The sequence below is a fragment of the Macrobrachium nipponense genome, chromosome 23 (genome assembly GCF_015104395.2).
Source record: "Macrobrachium nipponense isolate FS-2020 chromosome 23, ASM1510439v2, whole genome shotgun sequence".
Classification (NCBI taxonomy): domain Eukaryota; kingdom Metazoa; phylum Arthropoda; class Malacostraca; order Decapoda; family Palaemonidae; genus Macrobrachium; species Macrobrachium nipponense.
Window position 1 is genome coordinate 1564175 of NC_061090.1, and position 22783 is coordinate 1586957.

General features: G+C 39.4%; 1 protein-coding gene across 1 annotated transcript in view; it reads left to right on the forward strand.

Moving 5' to 3' along the window:
- Window positions 1–22783, forward strand: part of LOC135195790 (tetratricopeptide repeat protein 17-like) — a 163099-nt gene that overhangs the window by 108161 nt on the left and 32155 nt on the right. The window contains exons 8-9 of the mRNA XM_064222271.1: window positions 8777–9008; window positions 21970–22110. Of these exons, the coding sequence (XP_064078341.1) occupies window positions 8777–9008; window positions 21970–22110 (373 nt within the window). The remainder of the gene's footprint in view (window positions 1–8776; window positions 9009–21969; window positions 22111–22783) is intronic.

Here is a 22783-nt window from a genome sequence, read left to right on the forward strand (position 1 = left end):
AGATTCTGCCAACAGAATGGACCTTGCACCAGGAAGTCTGTCAACAATTATGGAGATTGTGGGGACGTCCTCTAGTCGACCTGTTCGCTACGTCGAGGACGAAGAGGCTTCCTCTGTATTGCTCCCCGGTTCTGGATCCAGGGGCAATTGCGGTGGACGCGTTGCTCTGGAACTGGACAGACCTAGATCTTTACTCCTTTCCCCCATTCAAGATCATGGGGGAGGTCATGAGGAAGTTCGCAGCTTCAGAAGGGACAAGGTTGACTCTGATTGCCCCGATGTGGCCAGCAAGAGAGTGGTTCACAGAGGTCATGACTTTCCTTGTGGACTTCCCAAGAACGTTGCCCTGGAAGGAGAGATCTACTCAGACGCCTCACTTCAAAGGTATCACCAAAAACCTCTCCGCTCTGTTTCTGACTGCGTTCAGACTATCGAAAAGTTGGCCAGAGCGAGAGGCTTTTCAAAGGCAGCTGCGAGAGCAATCGCTAATGCTCGAAGAGCCTCTTCAAGAGCTGTCTACCAGTCTAAGTGGGCCTCCTTCAGGGCATGGTGCAAAAAGGAAGGAATTTCCTCTTCCACGACCTCTGTGAACCAGATAGCAGATTTCTTGCTCTATTTAAGAAATGTGCAGAAATTGGCAGTTCCTACAATTAAAGGTTATAGGAGTATCTTGTCTGCCGTTTTTCGCCACAGAGGACTGGACCTCTCCGACAATAAGGATCTACACGATCTCTTAAGGTCGTTCGAAACCTCCAAGATTCCACAGGCAAGACCACCCTCATGGAATCTCGATGTGGTTTTGAAACATCTAATGCTAAGTCCCTTTGAGCCTCTCCACGAAGCTTCTCTAAGGGACTTGACGAGGAAAGCGCTTTTCCTAGCTTCTCTGGCGACGGCGAAGAGAGTTAGTGAAATCCAAGCGTTCAGTAGCCTAGTGGGCTTCAAGGGGGACAACGCTGTCTGCTCGTTGAGCCCGTCTTTCTTGGCAAAAAACGAGAACCCGTCTAATCCTTGGCCGAGGAGCTTTGAAATCAAAGGTATGTCGGGTCTCGTGGGTCAAGAACCAGAGAGAGCCCTGTGCCCTGTCAGGGCTCTCAAGTTCTATGTTAATAGAACTAAAGAGATAAGAGGTCCCTCAGGTAATCTCTGGTGCTCGGTGAAGAGACCAGATTTGCCGTTGTCGAAGAATGCTGTGGCTTTCTTCTTGAGGGACGTCATTAAAGAGGCTCATTCATCTTGCCAGAAGACTGATTTGAGCCTCTTTAAAGTGAAAGCTCACAAAGTCAGAGCCGTAGGATATTTCTCTTGCCTTCCAAAGGAATATGTCTATCAAAGATATCCTTGATAGCACCTTTTGGAGGAGCAATTCCGTATTCGCCTCACATTACCTCCGGGATGTGAGAACGATTTACGAGAACTGTAGTTCTTTGGGGCCTTACATTTCGGCTTAGTTTAGGTTAGTTTTTATTGTGTTTTTGGTTGATGGTGAGATCTTCTGTGGAAATCTCCCATTCTTTAGTTTAACTGTCAGGGGTTTTTTGGTTAGTTGGTCAGGTGGTGGTTGGTTGCTGTGTTACTACCATATGTTTGGCTAGATGGTCTTGTCACATTGAGGTCACGTCCCCGTTGACAGAGCATCCAGAGTGCACCAGCACTACAGGTCTACACCTGCTGGCAACTCTGATAAAAGCAGAAGCAGGCTTAAGTGACAGTAATCACAGAGTCTACTTTGCTATCAGGTAAGGAACCAAGAAGTAAATCTTTTACTTAATTTAAGTTTCCTAAAAATCCTATTCTGTCTCTACCCACCATCCGAAGGTGGGATTCAGCTATATATATATCTGACAGGTAAGTTTCATGAACAAAATGTTATTGTTATAATACAATTAAGTTTGTTCATACTTACCTGGCAGATATATATAATTAGAGTGCCCACCCTCCTCCCCTCAGGAGACAAGGGTCATGAATAAAATATGAATAGAAAATGGGAATGGTTCCTGATATCCGCCTCCCAGCGGCGGGAATGGGTACTACCACCTGGCCGCCCACTACGTGTGCCGCGAGTTTTGAAATTCTGTCGGACGTCAGAAAATACAGCTATATATATATCTGCCAGGTAAGTATGAACAAACTTAATTGTATTATAACAATAACATTTGTAAGCTAAAACTCTTATATTCTAGTAACATTCAATCATTTATCTTCATTTTGCAACAGATTGGACGTCTCTAGCACAATATTTCGATTTATGGTGAATTTCTAAAAAAAACTTTCCTTAGTCCGCGCGGTAACTCTTCCGAAAAAATCAGACATTTTTTCATCCGATTATCGTAATGGTTGCACCATTTTAAATTAGCCATTACATAAAGTTTTATATATGGAAATGTGCGCAATTTCATGTAGAATACAACTATAAACAAACATTGGTTGTAGCTTTTATCAGTTTTGAAATATTTTCATATCAATAACGATAAATAGAAAAAATTTGTCCTTCGGTCGAATTTAACTCTACCGAAATGGTCGAAAACTACAATGTAAGCTACAACACTTACAGTCTAGTAATATTCAATCAATTACCTTCATTTTGCAACAAACGGGAAGTCTTTAGCACAATATTTCGATTTATGGTGAATTTTTGAAAACACCTTTTTATTTATGTCCGCTCGTTACGAATCCATGCATCATTTTGTGATAATATTTTCTCTGTGTTGGCTTGATCATTTTACAATGTGTTGTATACCAAAATGATTGCAATTTAGTGTACAATACAAAAAAAAAAAAAAAAAAAACTTTAGCTTTAACCATTTTGCTCACAGCGCGATTTGTATACAATTATATGTGAAATGTTTTTTCGCTCTGTCATATATCCCAATATTTATATATGATAATGATTTTTTTTTCATTTCTGATGGTTGCATACTAAACTTCAGGCAATGACGAAAAAAGGAGCCAAAAATGAACTCTTAATCTTGAAAATTAAGTGTGCTGTGATTTTTTGAAAAAAAAAATTTTCCGCTTCGGTGCTCACTCGCGAACGCCGCTGGCATACGGGAGACGATTTTTAGAATACCACTTCCACGTTTGACATGTCGACGCAAAAAAGTTTTTTTTTTAAATAGTTATAGGCCTACTTGGCAAAAACCTTTGAATCACACACCTTGGGGGATGCTGGGAGTTCACGGATCAAGCTGTTGTTTTGTTTACAAGCGTTACCCAGGCGGGCATGCGCAAATTTCTTTTTTCTCGCACTTAAAAGCATCAGCGACACATCTCAGAAAATATTTTGTCACTTTGACATAATTTTTGCACCATTTTATATTAGCCGTTACATAGAGTTTTGCATATGAAAATGTGCACAATTTCAAGTAGAATACAACAAAAAACAACCCATGGTTGTAGCTTTTATCAGTTTTGCAATATTTTCATATAAATAACGATAAGTGCCAAAATTTCAACCTTCGGTCAACTTTGACTCGACCAAAATGGTAAAAAAACGTAATTGTAAGCTAAAACTCTTATATTCTAGTAATATTCCATCATTTACCTGTATTTTGCAACAAATTGGAAGTCTCTAGCACAATATTTTGATTTATGGTGAATTTTTGAAAAAAAAACTTTTTCCTTACGTCCATGGGGCAACTCTTCTAAAAAAATCAGAATTTTTTTCGTCAGATTGTCGTAATGTTTGCACCGTTTTATATTAGCCGTTACATAACGTTGTATGTATGAAAATGTGCGCAATTTCATGTAGAATACAACAATAAACAACCCATGGTTGTAGCTTTTATTAGTTTTGAAATATTTTCATATAAATAACGATAAGTGCCAAAATTTCAACCTTCGGTCAACTTTGACTCTACCGAAATGGTCGAAAAACGCAGTTGTAAGCTAAAACTCTTGCATTCTAGTAATATTCAATAATTTACCTTCATTTTTCAACAAACTGGAAGTCTCTAGCACAATATTTCGATTTATGGTGAATTTTTGAAAAAAAACTTTTTCCTTACGTCCGTGTGGTAACTGCCGAAAAAATAAGAAATTCTTTCGACCGATTGTCGTAATGTTTGCACCGTTTTATATTAGCCGTTACATAAAATTTTATATATGAAAATTTGTGCAATATCATGTAAAATACAACAAAAAATAACTCATGGTTGTAGCTTTTATCAGTTTTGAAATATTTTCATATAAATCACGATAAATAGAAAAATTCGACCTTCGGTCAACTTTAACTCGACCAAAATGGTTGAAAACTACAATTGTAAGCTACAACACGTACATTTTAGTAATATTCAATCAATTACCTTCATTTTGCAACAAACGGGAATTCTCTAGCACAATATTTCGATTTACGGTGAATTTTTGAAAACAACTTTTTTATATGTCTGCGCGTTATGGATCCATGCATCATATTGTGATAATATTTTCTCTGTGTTGCTTTCATCGTTTTACAATTTGTTATATACCAAAATGATCGCAATTTAGTGTACAATACAAAAGAAAATAAGTAACTCATTAGCTTTAACCGTTTTGCTCACAGCGGGATTTGTATACAATTATATATGAAATTTTTGTGATGTCATATATTCCAATATTTATATATGATATTTTTTTCATTTCTTATGGTTGCATACTAAACTTCAGGCAATGACAAAAAAAGGAGCCAAAAATGAACTCTTAATTTGAAAACTAAGCGTGCTGTGATTTTTTGAAAAAACTTTTTTTCCTCTTCGGCGCTCACTCCGAAATACCGCTGGCATATGGGAGACACTTTAAGAAATACCTGCTTGGCGTTTAAGGGTTAAATTTTGAAGATTAGCATTTTTGTCAAGGTAGCTGCAACACTCGGCTATTGTAAAATTTTATTGACACATTTATCGGGTTAATGCTTCCTGGGTAAGCGGCCTTGACCCTCTTTCATCAGTTGCAAGTAGAAGGTCCCAGAGAAATTAACACTGCTGTCTCCTCCTTTCTCTCATCTGCCAGTCAGGGCTTGTCTTTATAGGATTTAGAAAGTCGGAGAGGTTTTAAGTGTGGGGTCTTAGGTTTTGAGTGTCTTCAATTTAGTGCTCCTTCAATTTCACTGTTTTCTTCCTCTGTCATTGCTGAGTGTCTTCTATTTTTATCATCTACTTAGTGATGGTAGTGAACAGATTTTAAAAATTATTTTTAGCATCATTCAAGGATGGGCGTGCAAGGCTTCCTTGCTGCTCTTAGCTATGGGACAGATGTAAACACAGCCTAGTTATCCAGCTCTCAGGATTGTTTCTATAGAAGATTATTTACCTCAGTTCTGACTGTGGCCACCAAGGGATGCTTTGCATTTCTTGGAGATGTCAGGAAACTGCAGTACTACATGACCTCTCTGCTGCCGTTGGCCTGAGATATCCATACTTGCTCATTCTATACCTGTAAAGAAGTGCCAAAATGCCTTCAAGCAGGGTTGGGGTCAAATATGAATTGAATTGTAATTGAATTGGAATTGATGCTAAAATTGCATGAATTGGAATTGAAAAAAAGAAATTTTGAAATAATTGGAATTGATTTAGAATTGATACCAAATTAATTGGAATTGATGCTGAAAAATTAAGGTGAATTGACATGAATTGATGCTAAAATACAGTGAATTGATATGAATTGATGCTAAAATGCTGCGAATTATAACAAATCTTGTGTAATATAAGTTGGACCTTTACACACCATCTCATCAAGGCCAAATATCAGGAATTAAACCTCGCATTCTTGAACAAGACGTGTTATGAATAGATATATCTTTATATAAATAGTATTAGGCTATTAAGAACAGAACATGAATTTTGGGCTATTTAGAAAATGTTCTGAGTTTTCCAACTTTACTCTTTTGAGTCATACCCATACTGGTCCTGTACCCCAGTACACAATCAAGTCTTGTCTTGCCTTACATGCCCTATCCTGTCAGCTACTATGGTGTTTGGCAACCATATTCTTATAATCGTAAGGCGAACCTGTTCCACACCATTTCATTTAGGTAAACTGACAGGAATTATACGTCATTCATTTTGTTTGTAAAAAAATTGAATTTTGTTCATTACAAGATGTCAACTTTTTGGTTATAAAAAATATGAGTTTTATGTTTATTACAAAATTATATAATGATATTTTGTAGGTTTTTTTTTTTTTACCACACACTGTTTGGATTTTTTTTTTTACCACACACTGTTTGGAGTACCTGAGTTGATAAGATAGCCTGTAATATGGGGTAACATTTTACTGAGACAAAATTTTGAAAAGCCAATTTTTATAATTGAAAATATGAGCTTTATGTTAATTACAAAGTTGTATGATTTTTCGAATGTTGATACTTGATACAGATGTGAGTAGCTTACCCAAGGTGAGTAATTTAAGTTTTGCCCTTCATATGAAATATGGATCATATAATGAGTTGTAATTGAATTTGAATTGAAACCCTCATGACTTTAATTGAATTGGAATTGAATATTTATTTTTAAAAAGGATTTGGTATTGAATTGGATTTGATAAATTCACAATTTTAATTGAATTGGAATGGATATGAATTGATAAAAATGAATTTACCTCAACCCTGCCTTCAAGGCATTTTTTCACAACACAATCTGTACTTTCCTTCAGGTCATCACATGACTCTTGCTGCTTTGTCTTCTGACCTTTCTAAGGACTTGCATCTCTCTGCATACAGTGCAAATGATGCAATGCAAGTGGTGATACAGAAATATTCTGTCTCAAGGTTAGCCTGGCTTTTAGAGGAAGGAACCCTTTGTTTGCAAGGTTCTTGTGGAGTTGTTCTCATACGAATACAAACCTTTTTACCTTCAGCCTTTACATTTGGAAAATTCTCTTGCATAGTTGGAATACTGGTTATGAAAAGATTTTTTACATCATATGATCAAAGTATGGTGGGGTAATACATAGCATCACCTAATGGAGCCATTGAGGGAGGAGTCTATTTGTTTTTTTATGAGTGGTGCATATTGTGCCTTTTTTTCATATGTTTGCTTCATCATCATGCAAATCCATGATTTACCAAAGCCTTGTGCCAAAAAGCTAAGGAAATAACCAACAACCCTCGCTTCTGATAACTAGCTTCTTTTGAGACTGATCCTCATGTAACTTGTAGCATGTGTAGACTTCATGGTTGCAATGTAAGTAGCCCCAGTTCTGAATGTCATGATTGGTCTCTTGAGTAATGGAGGCATTTCAAGTTGAAGAAGCAGTACAAGAGCAAAGGCGCTGCTCAGCCATGGGATGGTTTTGGCTCTTCGATACCGGCAGAGGATGCCATTCCTCCTTGTTCCTTTTCGCCTTCCTCGAATAGTCTTCTTGCTGCTTCCTTGGAAGAATTTTCACCCCCTATTTGCTCCTCTGTTGTCTCCTCAGTAGTTGTGTCTGAAGAGCATTTGGGAGTTCCTATTCTTGATTCTCTTCCTGCTGCTTGGTGGGGTTAGGGACACTCTTAAACCTAATAGACATAATTAATTACTGTGTGTTTACTACCAATAGTTACCTGTTTTAAGAGTTTGTTATAAGTTTTTAGGAAATGCCCTTTTTGGTATAATTTTCAAATCCTAGCAGGATTTCTAATGGGGTTTTAGGGACAATTTATGTAAACATACCAATACAGGCAGTCCCCGGGTTACGACGGTCTCGGCTTACGAAGTTCCGAGGTTACAACGCTTGTCAATAGACGTTATTTCCAGGGTTACGACGCATGGTCCAGGGTTACCACGCATGTTCCAGGGTTACAACGCCTACAACGCTCATCTGGGAGATGAAATATGACACCAAAAATGCAAAATAATCAATATTTGAAGGTTTTTTTTTTTATGAAAAATGCCATAAGAATGCAGTTTACATAGTTTTCAATGCACCCAAAGCATTAAAAGTAAGGTTTTCTTTGGATTTTTGACAATGTTCCGGCTTATGACGATTTTCGGCTTACGATGCGTCTCAAGAACGGAACCCCCATCGTAACCCGGGGACCGGCTGTAAATTGTTGTTGTATAAGTCCTGCTTTTATATGCAGGTGCTTCCTATAAGAGTGTCCAAATTTTAAGCAGAGGTCAAATGACCTGTGGTGACCTTGCCTTTTCTCATATCATGTCAAGTTTGCATTCAAAATGTATAATGTGTCCAAGACTACATTTTGAGTGTGTATTCATGTTTATATTTTCATTGAAAAGTTATTACAATTCTAGTTTCCCCTACCCCTAATTTTTGATGCATGTGATGGAGCTACAATTTCTCACAAATCATTGAATAATGACATTACTGCCAGGTTTGAGTATGTCTACCCTTGATAAAAAGATGCCCAAAGGCATCCCCCATAAAATCAAAAAGGTGATTTCGGGGGCCCTTTCAGCTCCCAAAGTACCTCCCAGTTCATGTACTATTTGTTCACTATACTAACTTCAGCTCTTTTTAAGGATTAGGTAGCAAAACTAGGTGTAAGCTTGCATTGATTAATTTTTTATTTCCTTGGCTCTGTGCTGATTGCCTAATTGCTCATATGCATTTTTGCATGGATTAAAGAACCGTTCTTAGTAATGGTAGTTTTTTAATTAGTGAATTATTAATATAAGATTTCATGGGTACAAATATGTTAATTATATGTAGTAATAAGTTTGTGAAAAAAAATTAATCATTACTAATTTTCTTTTTATATTCTTATCTGTTTTATTCTTGCTGTTAACTGTTTAATAATGTACAGAACATTGAAGATGACTTGGCACAAATTTTTAATGCTTTGATTTTTATTCTACAGGACAAGACTGTTTTCAGTATCAGCAAGATGGCCACACATTTTTGAGTTGTAATATGAGGAGAGACCAACTTGAAAATAGAGGTTCCCCTTCAGAATTGCTTCTGGATCTACAGAGCTTACTACACACAGTTGAGTCAGAAGCTCTTAGACTTGGCCAGCATGTCTTGAAGAGGAAGCCTCTCCTTGCTACACAACCCCAAATAACTCCACTCCATCCGACAAAGTCATTCCAGTAAGGTTATACGTCTTGTATATGGCACATCTGTTCCAGAAAGTTGAATTTTGTACTTAGTGTTTGACATTCCTTGAACCGAAACACGTCAATGATATCAAATTATTGCATCCCTTAATGGGTGATTAAAAGAAGAGGTTTAGTAGTAAATTGTGAGGATAAATACCATTAGAAAACAATAGAGGCATTATGTAGTAAACTGTTGAGGTTGATGGGTCTGAGGTGGATGGGTGAGAGATGGGAGGATGCGAGGTGAAGGCATGTGAGGTAGATAGTTGAGAGAGAGAGAAGTCAAAGTCCTTAGATGAGGAAGGTGAAGGCCCAGTGAGGGGTGATTGTTTTTCTGGGGTATACACACGCTTGGGTTAAGGGGGGCTAAGGGTTGTTGTTTCTAGTGGGACTGGGTCACTGGCGCATTTCATCTCACCAACAACAGACTTGATAAAGCTTTAGTTGTCTTTGGCCCATTGCAGCTCCTCACCAGAATCACCACTACTCTCCTTGTCATAATTCACTAAATCACACCTTTTCAATACTAGTTTTGGCAAACTACTAGGTTCCACTTCACTTTCAGATAAATCAGTGTCATTATTGAATAGAAGCCAGTGAAACTTGCTTGGAGTTACGAACCTTCCTGCTATGTGGCGCCATTATTGTTCTGAAAGAACAAATAACTTTATTTTAAAAAACTTGAAATCGTATTCACAATACGCATAGCAAAATCACTTGCTTGCACATAAAAACACTAAACAAAACAAAGCAAAATGTACTTACAAACGCTGAAAAATCGTCGGGAGACTAAAAAAACGTTGGACCACTTGCAGTACTTTTAAACTCTGAGGCACTTCTAGCTGAACTGAAACACTAGATGCTTAATAGCTATGCATGCGTGCCAGCTAGCGGAGTGGGGTTTGCGTTTTCTGCGAGATTCATAATCTGTAGACCCAATGGCGTCAACTTCGTTTTCTATGATTGACGCATTTTCTTTTTTTGTGAATTTTTCCCGAAAATAACTCATCCGTACACTTACAGAAAAAAATTTATTGACACGCTTCTTGTCATCAGATCATGAGAAGTTAAGCAGTAATGAAAAGAATAAGGAAAAAGAGCATGGTTAATAAAAAGAGAATACTAACGGGAATAATAAAATAAAGCAGATTAATATAGATATTGCCAATTTAAATATTCATTCACATTACGTATCTGAATAAGTATACAGTCTCCCACAGTTTTACATGTTCATATTTCTGTGGATTTTTTGGAACATTCACTTTTCCACTGTGAACTTTCACAAATTTGCAGATTTTTTCTATTGGCCATATCTCTAAAATTATTACTAATTTGCTTTTTATGTAGAGCAACCCTATTCACTAATTACTGTATTTTTTCATATTGTGTATGAGACTAAATACTACTGATTTTTATGATAAAAGTGATTTACAGCATATTTATAATGTAGATATGCATCAATTACACTCATTCCAGGTTTGGCCCCATACTGAGCATAATAAATGGCTAATTCTCTCTCTCTCTCTCTCTCTCTCTCTCTCTCTCTCTCTCTCTCTCTCTCTCTCTCCTCTCTCTCTCTCTCTCTATCTCTCTCTCTCTTTCTCTCTCTCTTCTCTCTCTCAACTTAATCCGCACGATCTATTCTAAGGGTTGATATTGCAAGAGTAATTTAGGAAAGAATTGTTTTTGAAAGATTTTTGAATGGAATCGACTAAGTTGTACATTATTTAAGATATATTCACTACTTATTTTCATTTTATTTTCCAGTAAAAGCAGACTCGGAAATAAAATGAAAATAATTAGCAAATATTTTAAATATTGTACAAAATGCTTTATCATAAAAAACTCTACAGTAATATAATTTCAAATACTATTTATATCTTACATTACCCTTACAAACACACACACACACACAGAATCGTATAGTACCTATTATACTCAGTCCAGGGAGCTTAATAGATTCATTACTACATTAGTACTGTATTAGTATAAGCATGCTGTAAATAATTTTTATCATAAAAAAAATAAGTGTTTAGTCACAAACACAATATGAAAAATACAGTAATTAGGAAATAAAGTGTCATACAAAAAAAACAAATGAGTGATCATTTTAAAACAATTATGTAATACTTCAATGCTATGAGAGAAAACAACTTGTGTATACAGTACAAGGGAAACTTGATGAAGTTAGATTAAACATCAGTGCGAGAGCGGTAGGCCTTATTCCTCCACTGGTTATGGAAACTACATTTTCTAAATTCCCTCCTTGGTGTAGGCCTCCTTTAGATATTTGCCAAGTTAGAGACAACAAAAAGATCAGCTCAAGTGTTCAGCTTAAAAGTAGCTTCTTGCCCCATGTTTCTGAGTATAGTAACTCGATTGCTGTATATACAGATGGATCAAAATCAGCAAATGGAGTTGGATGTTCTGTCATCATCGGTGAAAGAACAATTAAAAAAGCCTCCCTATTAAGTTCTCAATTTTTAATGCGGAAATTTATGCTATTTTTAGTGTATTGAAATTTATTTTTAGTACAGGAAGCACTGGGGACTCGTATATTATTTATTTTGATTCCCAGAGTTCCCTAGCTGCCCTCCAGAAGTTGATGCCATCTAATCAACTCGTCTAAGAGGTGCAGGATTGGCTGGTCCTCCTGCATTCTCGAAAGCACATCAGTGTGAAGTTTTGTTGGGTTCCCTCGCATGTGGAAATTCGTGGTAAGGAGCTGGCTGATACAGCTGCTAAGCAGGCAGCTTCCTCCCGGGCTTCCCACTCTGAGGGCTCCCTGTGAAGATTTTAAACTTTTTATAAAATAATTTTGTAGGACTTAGTGGTAGAGTCACTGGTCCAACTTAAATAATAATTTAAAGCTGAAATCAATCAGACCTTCTGTTCATCCCTGGTCCCCTTCTGTTGAGATGGATAGAAGATCTAGTATAGTTTTAATGCGCCTGCGTATAGGGCATACGTTTTTAACACACACTAGTGGAAGTGGAGCAGAGAGGCAGGTTCCTCAATGCTCCAATTGTAATGTTGGCATTACAGTGAGGCATGTATTTGTTGACTGTCTTCTTTATTTTAATCATAAACGCCGGTTTGGTTTGACCAACAAACCTTTGTCAGATATTATAGGAGAGGGTGCTCCTGCAGAGGAGTTTTTTAAATTTCTTAAGGAAATCCATTTGTTTTATGATATTTAATTGAGTATTTTAATATGAATTTGATTTTAATAATCTGGATTAATTACATAAGGATACCTTTTATTAGTAAATATATCCCGCCGATATATATGCGCTGAATGGCCTTTGGCTCCGGCACGTGGCAAATGGCCACAAATTTTATAAATCATTCATTCATTCATTTTTAGAGGGGATTTTTGCATTTCTGCGGCAAGTTCTGGAACCCAATACCGTGTTAAAGTGGAGGAGCGCTCTACTGCTGAAAATAGACCTAGGCTAATCAAGTGTGAAAATCAGAATGAAATTTGGGCCCACTAAATTATCTTATTGACCCAAGGACAAAATTAGTTTAATTACACATTCCAATTAAAGCATTTTGACGGCTTAATGTATTATTTATCGGTTTTAGGAGACGAACTCATGACACCCCAATACAGTACAATATGTTGGGTGAAGACTTAAGCAGCAGCAAAGCAAACTTCAAAATGCTTATGCTGTCACAAAGCTTGAGTTGAGAATAAAATTAGAATTTGTGGACATATATTTTCCTTAGAATAAAATTAGAATTTTTGGACATATATTTTCCTTACTTTGCAAAATAACTACCTTTGATATACTAAATAAATCTACTCAATTCTAATAATTTATTTTAAGCATAACATCTTTGAAAGGAAATATTTATTGATGATAAGTAAATAATCTGGCACCTGCATATGGCAATATTTCCATAACAAACAGTGAATGAAGAAACTATGCCAATAGTTTGTGGGCTGACAGTACAACATGCTTTATCATAAAAAAACTTTATGGTAATATAATTTCAGGTACATCTTACATTATCCTGAGAGAGAGAGAGAGAGAGAGATAACACCGTTTATGCTCAGTCTAGGGCTAACCTGGAATGAGAGAAAGTGGCTTATATTTACAGTAAAGGGGTAACTTTATTAGTTCTCAAACGTTCTGTAAGAGAGACTTATTTAATTTGTATTTAAGATTTATTTAATTTGTATTAAACATTTTTCTGGGCTAAACCTGTGTCGCTCCGTGAAATGTCCTTATAGCACTCATTTCTAAGGTATAAATATTGCTAAATATATCAGAGAAAAAACTATATGGTTAATACCAGGATAAACCTGGTTCGCTCACCCCTGTATTAGGGTGTCGGTATAAAACTGGGGCGAGTGATATCACTACTAGAGGTTTCCTGCCATTTAGTCTCTTCCTTTGTCAATTTACCCTTTCAAATTAGGCGCCATACCAGCGCCATCTACCGCCCACTACCGCTACTACTAGTGCCTCGATAGCCATTCCTTTAAATAGCACTGTCGTGTACACTTGTGTCTTTGACTGTAACGACATTATTTTAGAATAAAATGAGATGCTATAAACGCCAGGAATCTTCGGTATCTAAGTTGAGTACTGCAATTATCAATTTATGTTTGTAAGGGTAGCGAAATTAATCATAAGTATGTTTTAGTCGTATGTTACATAAACGGAGCCTAGCTTGCACCGCTCCCGAGTCAGCCATTACATACATCGCTACCCGTAACTTTGTGACGACTTCCAATTGGTCTCCTATACTAATTGTAGCCGCGGTGTTATTGATTTTGCACTCACTCAAGAGTTACAAAGAAATTGTAGATATCCTGACGTTTTATAATAGATATCCTGGCGCGAGGATGATTCGGACCTACTTACACAAACCAAGGAGATTCCTCCTTGGTTTGGGAAGTAGGTCAGATGGATATTCCTTCCACTGGAGAGGCTTCACCCCTTCGATTCGTCGGATCGGGAGTTCAGCCTATCACCCTCCCCCCTCCCCTCTTTTCCCTTGGTCTGCTCAAGGAGGATACCTCCTTCACCTTACCAGGCTGGAATTCCCTGAGGGAGGGGTGTAAGGCCCTTAGGGACCTTATTCTGTTTCATGAGCCTCCCTGGCCTACCTTGCCAGATCGTGATTGAAATCACGTCTCGGGAAGGTTAGGCTAGCCGCTCAGAGCCACCCTGGCTGTCCTGACCAGATCGTTCCGATCGAGAGAAGGTTAAGCCAGCTGCTCTTTAAACAGAATTATGTACTTATCCTCTTTATCCTTATCCCCTCTCGCACCAGGGCTATTGTATAGCGTTTGTTATCATATAAATTATTGTATTATTGTAATCAGTGGGCAGTCGGTCTATAGACCGTCAGCCCCTTTGATCAATTGGATCCACTTCTTACTGCGAGGTGTTCCACCTGGCCGGTCGTAGTGTCCAATTGATCGCGTGTGAGCCACCCCTCTAGACGCCCTCCTTCCCCCCATTTACCTTGACGGGATGACATAACTCGCTAACGCTACTTCAGGTAGCCATCCCAGTCCATCCCCTCTTGCAGAGGGGTTGGAGGGGGGGGAGTGGTTACGTATAGTCAGAAGGGGTACTCCTCGCCTTGCGTAGTAGGAGTAGTACAATGGTACCTACCCAGACGAGCCCTGGTAAATTTCCTGGCTCGTTACGACAGTATTAGCCACGTACTCTCTTCTCGCCTTTCCTATCCCCAGTTCCCTTCGTCCTCTATCCGTCCACCTCGGCGGATCCGGGATCCAGCGGAGATCGTTAGTTATGCATATAACAAACACGATCCCTTTACGATTAGATTCAGGCCTAGGTTTTACCTATTCCCCTGTTTCGATCCCTAAGCTGGACCCGGGGGATAGAGAGATAGCATTGAAAGGGAACTGGGACCGGAACAAGAATTTTGCCTTTCCTATCCTCAGCCCTCCATACATTATCTATCCTTCTGCCTCTGTGGGCCCGGGATACAGCGGAGATCATTTCAGTTATGCATATAACAACACGATCTCCCTTACGATCAGATTCAAGCCTAGGTTTTACCTATTCCCGTTTCGATTCCTTAGCTAGACCCGGGAGATAGAGAGATAGTATTGAAAAGGAACTGGGACAGGAAGGAGCATAGATTCTGTGCTCCGGTACAATATTCATTTAGTTATTTTATTTTAATTTGTTTTAAAATATACTTTGTTTTCGATCGGTGTACTACGCCGGGTAGTCGACCCCAGCAGGTAACCTAGAATCGAGGCATTTATTTATCCTTACCTAGCCTCTCTCCCCCGTTTTCATTTATACCTCGGCGCCCCACCCCGGTGGCAGCGGCCATGAACTAGCAGAGGCATTCTTAGTTTACTAAGAAAACCTCTCCGATGCCGACGGATTCAGGCCAAGTCTAACTTTCCCCGGTTTTGTTGGTATTAAGCTTAATATATATATATATATATATATATTATTACAAGACTATGAGGTGAATGCATAGCGGGGTCGGAGCTGGCAGGAGAGGATGTATGTATATCTTACATAATGCATGCGGCCGCAATTTATTACGGCGACGACAATGTAGTATGCAGGTCCCACCAGAGTTACCTCCAGTGGATCTACATGTAGTGATATTCCAGTATTGATTCTAACATTACATACTCCGCCAGATACATATCCGGCGAGTCCATACAAAGGTACTTATGTATCATTTTGTAATTACAGATGGTACGCTGTCAGAAGACAACCTGTACTGCAACCCGGCAGCAGCAGGGCAGACAGGAAGTATGCCGCACTCACGCAGGCTGTGCGGTCCAATGAACGACTTGTCGGTCTGGCAACCAGTTGAGAGTGAAGTCTGTTACAATTTGGTTTTGGGACTTCACTACCGAGACGGTATGTACCAATTCATTGAATGATTAGTTCACTGAATGAGATATTGGAAATAATTGGAGAAATATTGAGATAGTTATCAATGACTTAAGATACTTTTAAAGAGCATACTTTTAAAAGTAACTATCTCTATCAGAAGCTCCCTTATCTACCCAAATGAGGAAGTATCAGCAACGGTACCAGTAGATTTGGCAGACACGATCGTTGCCAAGATCCACAAAGATAAGCAGGCCGTGCTGGCAAAGGACCTAGAAGGTTTATAATAAGAAGTCGTTGGAGAGGTCGCAGCAATCAACCTGGACCATGAACCAATGAAGGCCGATACCCAGGACGAAGGTAGGCTATGAGAAGCATTTAGTAAACGGGCAAAAGGACTACCCTTTAGCTCGTCTCATTCTTCTTTTTTATTTTAAGAGTTTACTAAGATACCTACGACTTCGAGGGATAAGCCGGGGTCAGTAATCCCTAAGGTAATCTGAAATAGTCACTCATAGGTCTATTACAAGTCCCTTCCTAGCTGATGGCCATTTGGGAAAGTCATTCTAGTTTGTCATCAGCCACCAAACTGGTGACGAAAGCGACAAAATCTGCCACACACTGGCAGGTATTGAAGACAAAGGCATCTAAACTTGGATCCCAGGATCTCGGGTTTAACCCAACTTGTTTTCCAGCATGCTGAGGCAGGAGATGGGTAACCTGGCTAAGTCCAATTCTAAATAACATCACAACTCAGTTGTTCTCGAATATAAAAACGTTAGGTCAGTCTATTCAGTCGTTAGTATAAGGACTGAAGATCTAGGAGACCTCAAAGCAAGGAGTCCTCCAACCCGGAAAGCCACAACAATTCCGGGCAGTACCAGACACATCCAAATTGTGTCCCTTCAAAACAATAATCCTTGGTAGTTACCAACACATGACCCCTTCTCAGAGGGCATGCTGACGATTGAGGGTGGGGGAACCCGGCCAGTAGAGGATTTTGAGTTCCTTTCACCGGGTCTCCAATTCCCTAGTTCAGGCTATACACGTCTGATCGAGAATGCACTGATCTAGGAAGACAAAGCACCTAGGGAGATGGCCATTTTCCCCAGAGACCAGGCTCAATCAGCCTGGGTTCAAACCCTGGCAGATTGGGAATGCACAAATACCAAACTGACTCGCCACAATAATCCCTTCACGATTTTTGTGGTACTAGACGACACTCCCAATTCGTGTACCTCTAAAGTGGTAGAGATTACACTTCAGGCAACAGCAAAGGACAAATCTATACATTATATCAGAGAGACGGATTTACCAGCCGTGGTGTGTCTGTGAGGAATGAGATGCGGGGTAGACGCCCCGGCGACATTCTTGGTAGGCATATTGAATTAAAATTGTGCTACAACGCTCTTCAGCGAGCTTTTACCCAAACTCCCAGAAGCAATGGTAAAGGCAAAGTATGAAGCCAGAAGTCGCTTGACTAGGTCTATCAATTCCGCCACTATAGCAGAAATGACAACCTCGGTCTATACGGACGAACCATGGTTCAAGATCCGGACAAGTCATTGCTTCACACTCTACGGTGCAATGTATGACTTTGCAATAGCCAGGAAGAACTGCAGAAAGCACGTCTTGGCCGATGCGTCTATTCGCCATGAACCTAATAGACTCATCAAAGCTTAGATCTGGGGGGCCAACTTGTTCCCTGAGACCGTAGTGAACAGAATCCCGAGTGAAGCAGCTAAGGTCAACCAGAGCTTGCGAGTTTGCTGGGGCTTGATCCCCAAGAGGATATTTGAATCCTCTGGAACACAGCCCAGGGGTAAGCAGAGATTAAAGGGGTTCTAGTCTTTCTAGACGACTTAACCTCAAAACAGCGGTACAAGCCGTTCCAGTAGGCCAGCTAGATCAACCATCCACCTTAATGGTCAGCCCCAACAGTCCGTGCTGCTGTAGAACCAGCCCTCTCAGCAGCACCAAAGCTCGGCTTCTTTACCTCTTCCCTGGCCATAAGGCCTCCGATAACAACCAGGTGTATGTCACGAATACAACAGGTTCACAAGAGGTAGCCGAGCCAGAGCAACTTTCCGTAGAGCTGGCGGAAGAACTTCCGGCAAGGAAGAGACCCCACAGGAAGCCGGCGCAACCGACCTTCGACAAACCAGTGAGACTCCTCAGGTAGGAGGAAAGCGGTGCTTATTCAAGAACCGCTGGGAATCAGCACTTGGTTGCACAGTGTAGTATCAAAAGGTCGGGTATGGAGTGGGGAAGGGCCCTCCTCCATCAACCAAAATTTATCAACATCGAAATGCCAGATGAGATAAAGGACACATAAGACTTTCTGTAGAAGAAAGTAATTACAGGTGCAAATACTTAGAATTTCAGGGACGCTTCTCCAGCGATTCCATGAAGATTCAATTAAACCAAGAGTAATATTAGACTTGTCTCATTGGAACTCATACATTCAATACGACAAGTTCCATATGCTAACTGTTTTCGCAGGAACGGACCTTACTTCCCCGGGGGGCCCGTCACAACACCTATAAATCTTATAGATACTTACTATCCTGTTCCGGTAGCAAGTCACTTCCTCCTTTGCGTGGGCTTCTGCCTTTTCCTAGGCTTCAGACTAGGTAACAAGCTTACGCCTTCAGGTAAGGCCATTTGGGCTTATCAGAGCACCCAGAATATTTACAAGATAGCGGAACAGTAGTACAATAACTGAGAACCTAAGGGATAAGCCTAGTAATCTCCTAGACGACTGGCTCATCTGAGCTATGAACGTCAAGGAATGTCTCAAGGCAACCATAAGTGATAAAATTTCTGGAATTCCTAGGATTCCAAATCACAAGGAATCCCTACACACTCCGACACCATGGTTTCATTGTTTAGGAAACAATGGGACCTTAGATCACACAACTTTCGATCCCACCGGAGAAATGAAAGGAAATAGCAAGGCTGTGAGACAGTTCCTTAATGCAGACATACATCCCGGAGGAAGCAGGAAGAGTCCTAGGTTCATTCCAATTTTTGTCAGTAACAGGGACCCCACTATAAACCAACGGAAGGTTATATTCTGGGTTTGGCGGAGTAGAGCGATCAGGTAATTGCGAGACAAAGTTCCTGCATCCCATACATTTTACAGAGAGACTCCGTCCATGGACAGAAGTCAAGAATCTGACAAAATCACCACCGGTATGGTTCCATCCGCCAAGTTTAGTGTTCCATATGGACGCCTCACTAAGCGGTTTGGGAGACTACTCCCAATATGGAAACGCTCAGGACACTTGGTCCCAAACGCCTTGCTAGCTTCATAACAGTGTTTGGAAGCCATGGCAGTATTCTATTCTTAGTAAACTCTCCTCAGAGAGGAGCTTTCAATCAAGCCACATAAATCAGGTCATGATAACAATCTTTTCATTGACAACAAGAAACAGTGGCATCTGCCAACAACTCACTTGGTAGGAGCGAGACCTTAGTGGCAGATGCATTGTCAGGGACAACTCCGCTATAGTTGGAATAGCCCTTAGACAACAGGTCACTTAGATGGATCAGCCAGCAGAATCCAGATCTCCAAGTAGGATTTTTGCCACAAGAATCCAACCACAAGTTACAATATTTCATGTGACCCTCAATCGGGACCCCATGGCCCAGGCCACGGATACCAGATAGATTGGAACATCTGGCAGAGGATTTACTTTTTCCCTCCAATAAATCTACTAATGGATGTTCTAGACTAGCTCACATCCTTCTAAGGACGGATCGGGCTGTTAGCCCCAACGGACTCTAGCAATTGTGACCCGTTACTAGGGGAATGGGGACTCCGCCCCAGACGGACCCCCAACCCCAGACTAACACAATTAGTATAAGCAAGGACGGCGGGCGCTTCCTCAAGGATTCGAAGTTCCCTAACTTTATGGAATTCATGAATTTTATGGCACAAAAGATGCCAATATGGATCCTATTAACACCTTGTTCTTAGAATCAGACAACGGAAGTCTACGGAGAGGTCCGTAGCTATGCAGAATCGTTTCAGTATCTGTCACGAGATTTGACAGTCCTGACTAATCTCTCCCCTAGTTCCTACGACTCCCCTTTTCTAGTCAGTACGATTCTACTGTAAAACAAGGATCCTCAGAGTAGGTGGGCCCCCTAGAAGATTGTCCCACTTCCACAGGATCTATCGCTATGTCCAGTCAGAACTTGAGATCATTTTTAGACAGAACTTCAAATAAACTTCAGGTCCTTTATTCATTCGAGAGATGGTGGAACAGTCTCACTTAAGTAATTAGAATAACAATTCAAGTATTTAATCACCACTACCTTAAATCCTTGAAGCCCTTAAATATTCAGCAGTGGCAGTGAGGGAGTATTGTTTCCCCTAACACAGCCTAGTCATGTTGACATACCTAGTCGTAAAGACATTGTTCTTCTTTAGCTCCTTTTCTCTCCTAACCGCCTCGCTTAGTCTCTAGCCTTCATCTCGGGGTTTTTTCACTTGGATTGTACAATTGAACCATTCTTGTACTGAGTATAATTAACTACCAACTATACATATGTATAATATATAGTATTACTTGGTGACACAGTAATCACACAAGCTTTACCAGTAATTGTTTGCGGTAATGGTATAAACTTACTAGAGTAAGGACTTAGACTTAAGATATTGTTAAAATCTGTTTAGATTTAAGGAATTTGATTTAATAGGGTAGAATTACCTTAGAGTTAGTTTCTCCCTTCCAGTAGTCTTATAGAGAGTATATCCAAGCTTGTGGGAACATTCTCTGTTACTATTTTATGGAGTGACACAGGTTTAGCCCAGAAAAGGGATTTTGACAGGAAAAATCTATTTCTGGGTGATGACCTGTGTCGCCCAGTGAACCCACCCCTTCCTTCCTCACCCTATACCCCAAGCTTGGGAGCTATTTTCAGGAATGGCTATCGAGGCACTAGTAGTAGCGGTAGATGGCGCTGGTATGGCGCCTAATTTGAAAGGGAAAATTGACAAAGGAAGAGACTATCTGGCAGAAAACCTCTGGTAGTGATATCACTCGCCCCAGTTTTATACCGACACCCTAATACAGGGGTGAGCGAACCAGGTTTATCCTGGTATTAACCATTTAGTTTTTTCTCTGATATATTTAGCAATATTTATACCTTAGAAATGAGTGCTATAAGGATATTTCACTGGGCGACACAAGTCATCGCCCAGAAATAGATTTTTCCTTTGTCAAAATCCCTTTATTGGTACTTTGCTGTGTACATTGATATTTTAAAAAGAGTAAATCATTGTTATAAGCATTTTAGGGGGCATATATACTTAAGAGTAACAGTTGTAAAAGGGTACTAATCTAGGATGAGCCCCTCAGTAGGCCGCAAGTTCGATTCTCGGACATTCTATTGAAGTGTGAGAGATGTGTATTTCTGGTGATAAAAGTTCACTCTCAATGTGGTTCGGAAGTCATGTAAAGCCGTTGGTCCTGTTTTAAATAACCACTGGTTCCATGCAATGTAAAAACGCCATACAAACAAACTAATCTAAGATGTGTTAGGATGTTTTGGGATGATGGTATGAGATTATTTTTGTTTGAAATAATTATAAGTTGTTTTAGCATGATAATTTAAGGTATATTTTTGTTTGAACTAATAAATTATGCAGTGAAATATTAAATTAAGACAGTTATAAGCATTTTAGTTTATGTAGTACTTGGCAGTTATAAGCCAGTTATAAGCTGTTTTAGAAGGGGTTTTGCATTTTTGCAGTTTTTGCATTTCCCATCAGGTTCTGGAATCTATTACCTTGTTCTGAACTATTTATTCAGTATTAGTCCTTAATACGTATAGTATACTGTACTGTAGTGTAAAAAGGATTGTCTTCTAGTTATATTGGTTTGTATGTGTGAAAATTATGTGCAGAAGCAGTTGATGGGTATTTTATAAATTTTTTGGTACTTGTGCTTTAATCAAGTTTAATTAATTAGTTTTGCAAGCCTAAAAAGATAAAGGTAGAAATATTGGAAAATACACAAATGAAAATGATACTGTGTAACAGATATTTATATAATTAAACTAAATTAGTTCTGTTATTTTATTTTCAGAAATGGAGGGGGATCTGGACTTCTTGATATGACACTAGGTGAAGGGTTTCCAACTCCAGAGCAGTGTGAGCAGGCATCACCGTTACCTCAGTGGGATGATTTTCCATCGGTATTTCTTCCTGCAGAAAATAAGGGATTTTCGTAAGTACTGCATGATACTAAATTAAAATCATGGTCATTGTGTAGTGTAATTAGACTACTGAGTTTGACATCAAAGACTTACAGATTTGTGCATTTTCTTAGTGCCAAGTTGTTATGCCCTTACAACGATAAACATAAATTTTCTTTCCTTAAGACAAGAGCAAATTATTGAACTACAAAGAATTAAAATCATGGTTGATGAGTAGTGTGTGGTGGGTTTTCCTTGGGCCAAATTCTTGTGTCCTTCCAACAATAAACATCCATTTTGTTTCATCAGATGTAAGAGCAGATTGTTGAACGTCTGCTTAAAAAAGTACTTTATCATCTCATAAAAGTTTTTGCGTTGCTCTTCATTTCATGGAGTTGTGTAAAATGAGCTTTCATAGCTCTTTGTTCTGTGCTCTTTCTGCCTAAATTCCCATTAGGTATCTATCTCCTTTCTCAGTGATTTCCTTGGCTCTCCATATTTCTTTATCCTGCTACAGTCCAACCTCTTAAATCAGTCACTCTATGGTCCGGCAACTCTTGCGATCCAGGACTTTGAATCACCTGCCATTAGTTCCTGAGTGGCTACGAGGGTCGCACCTACATCATTTCGTTTTAGAAATTTTTTCAGATTTTGTATATGAAGCTTGCTCCATAAATACTTGAGCACAGTTTATTTCCACCAAAA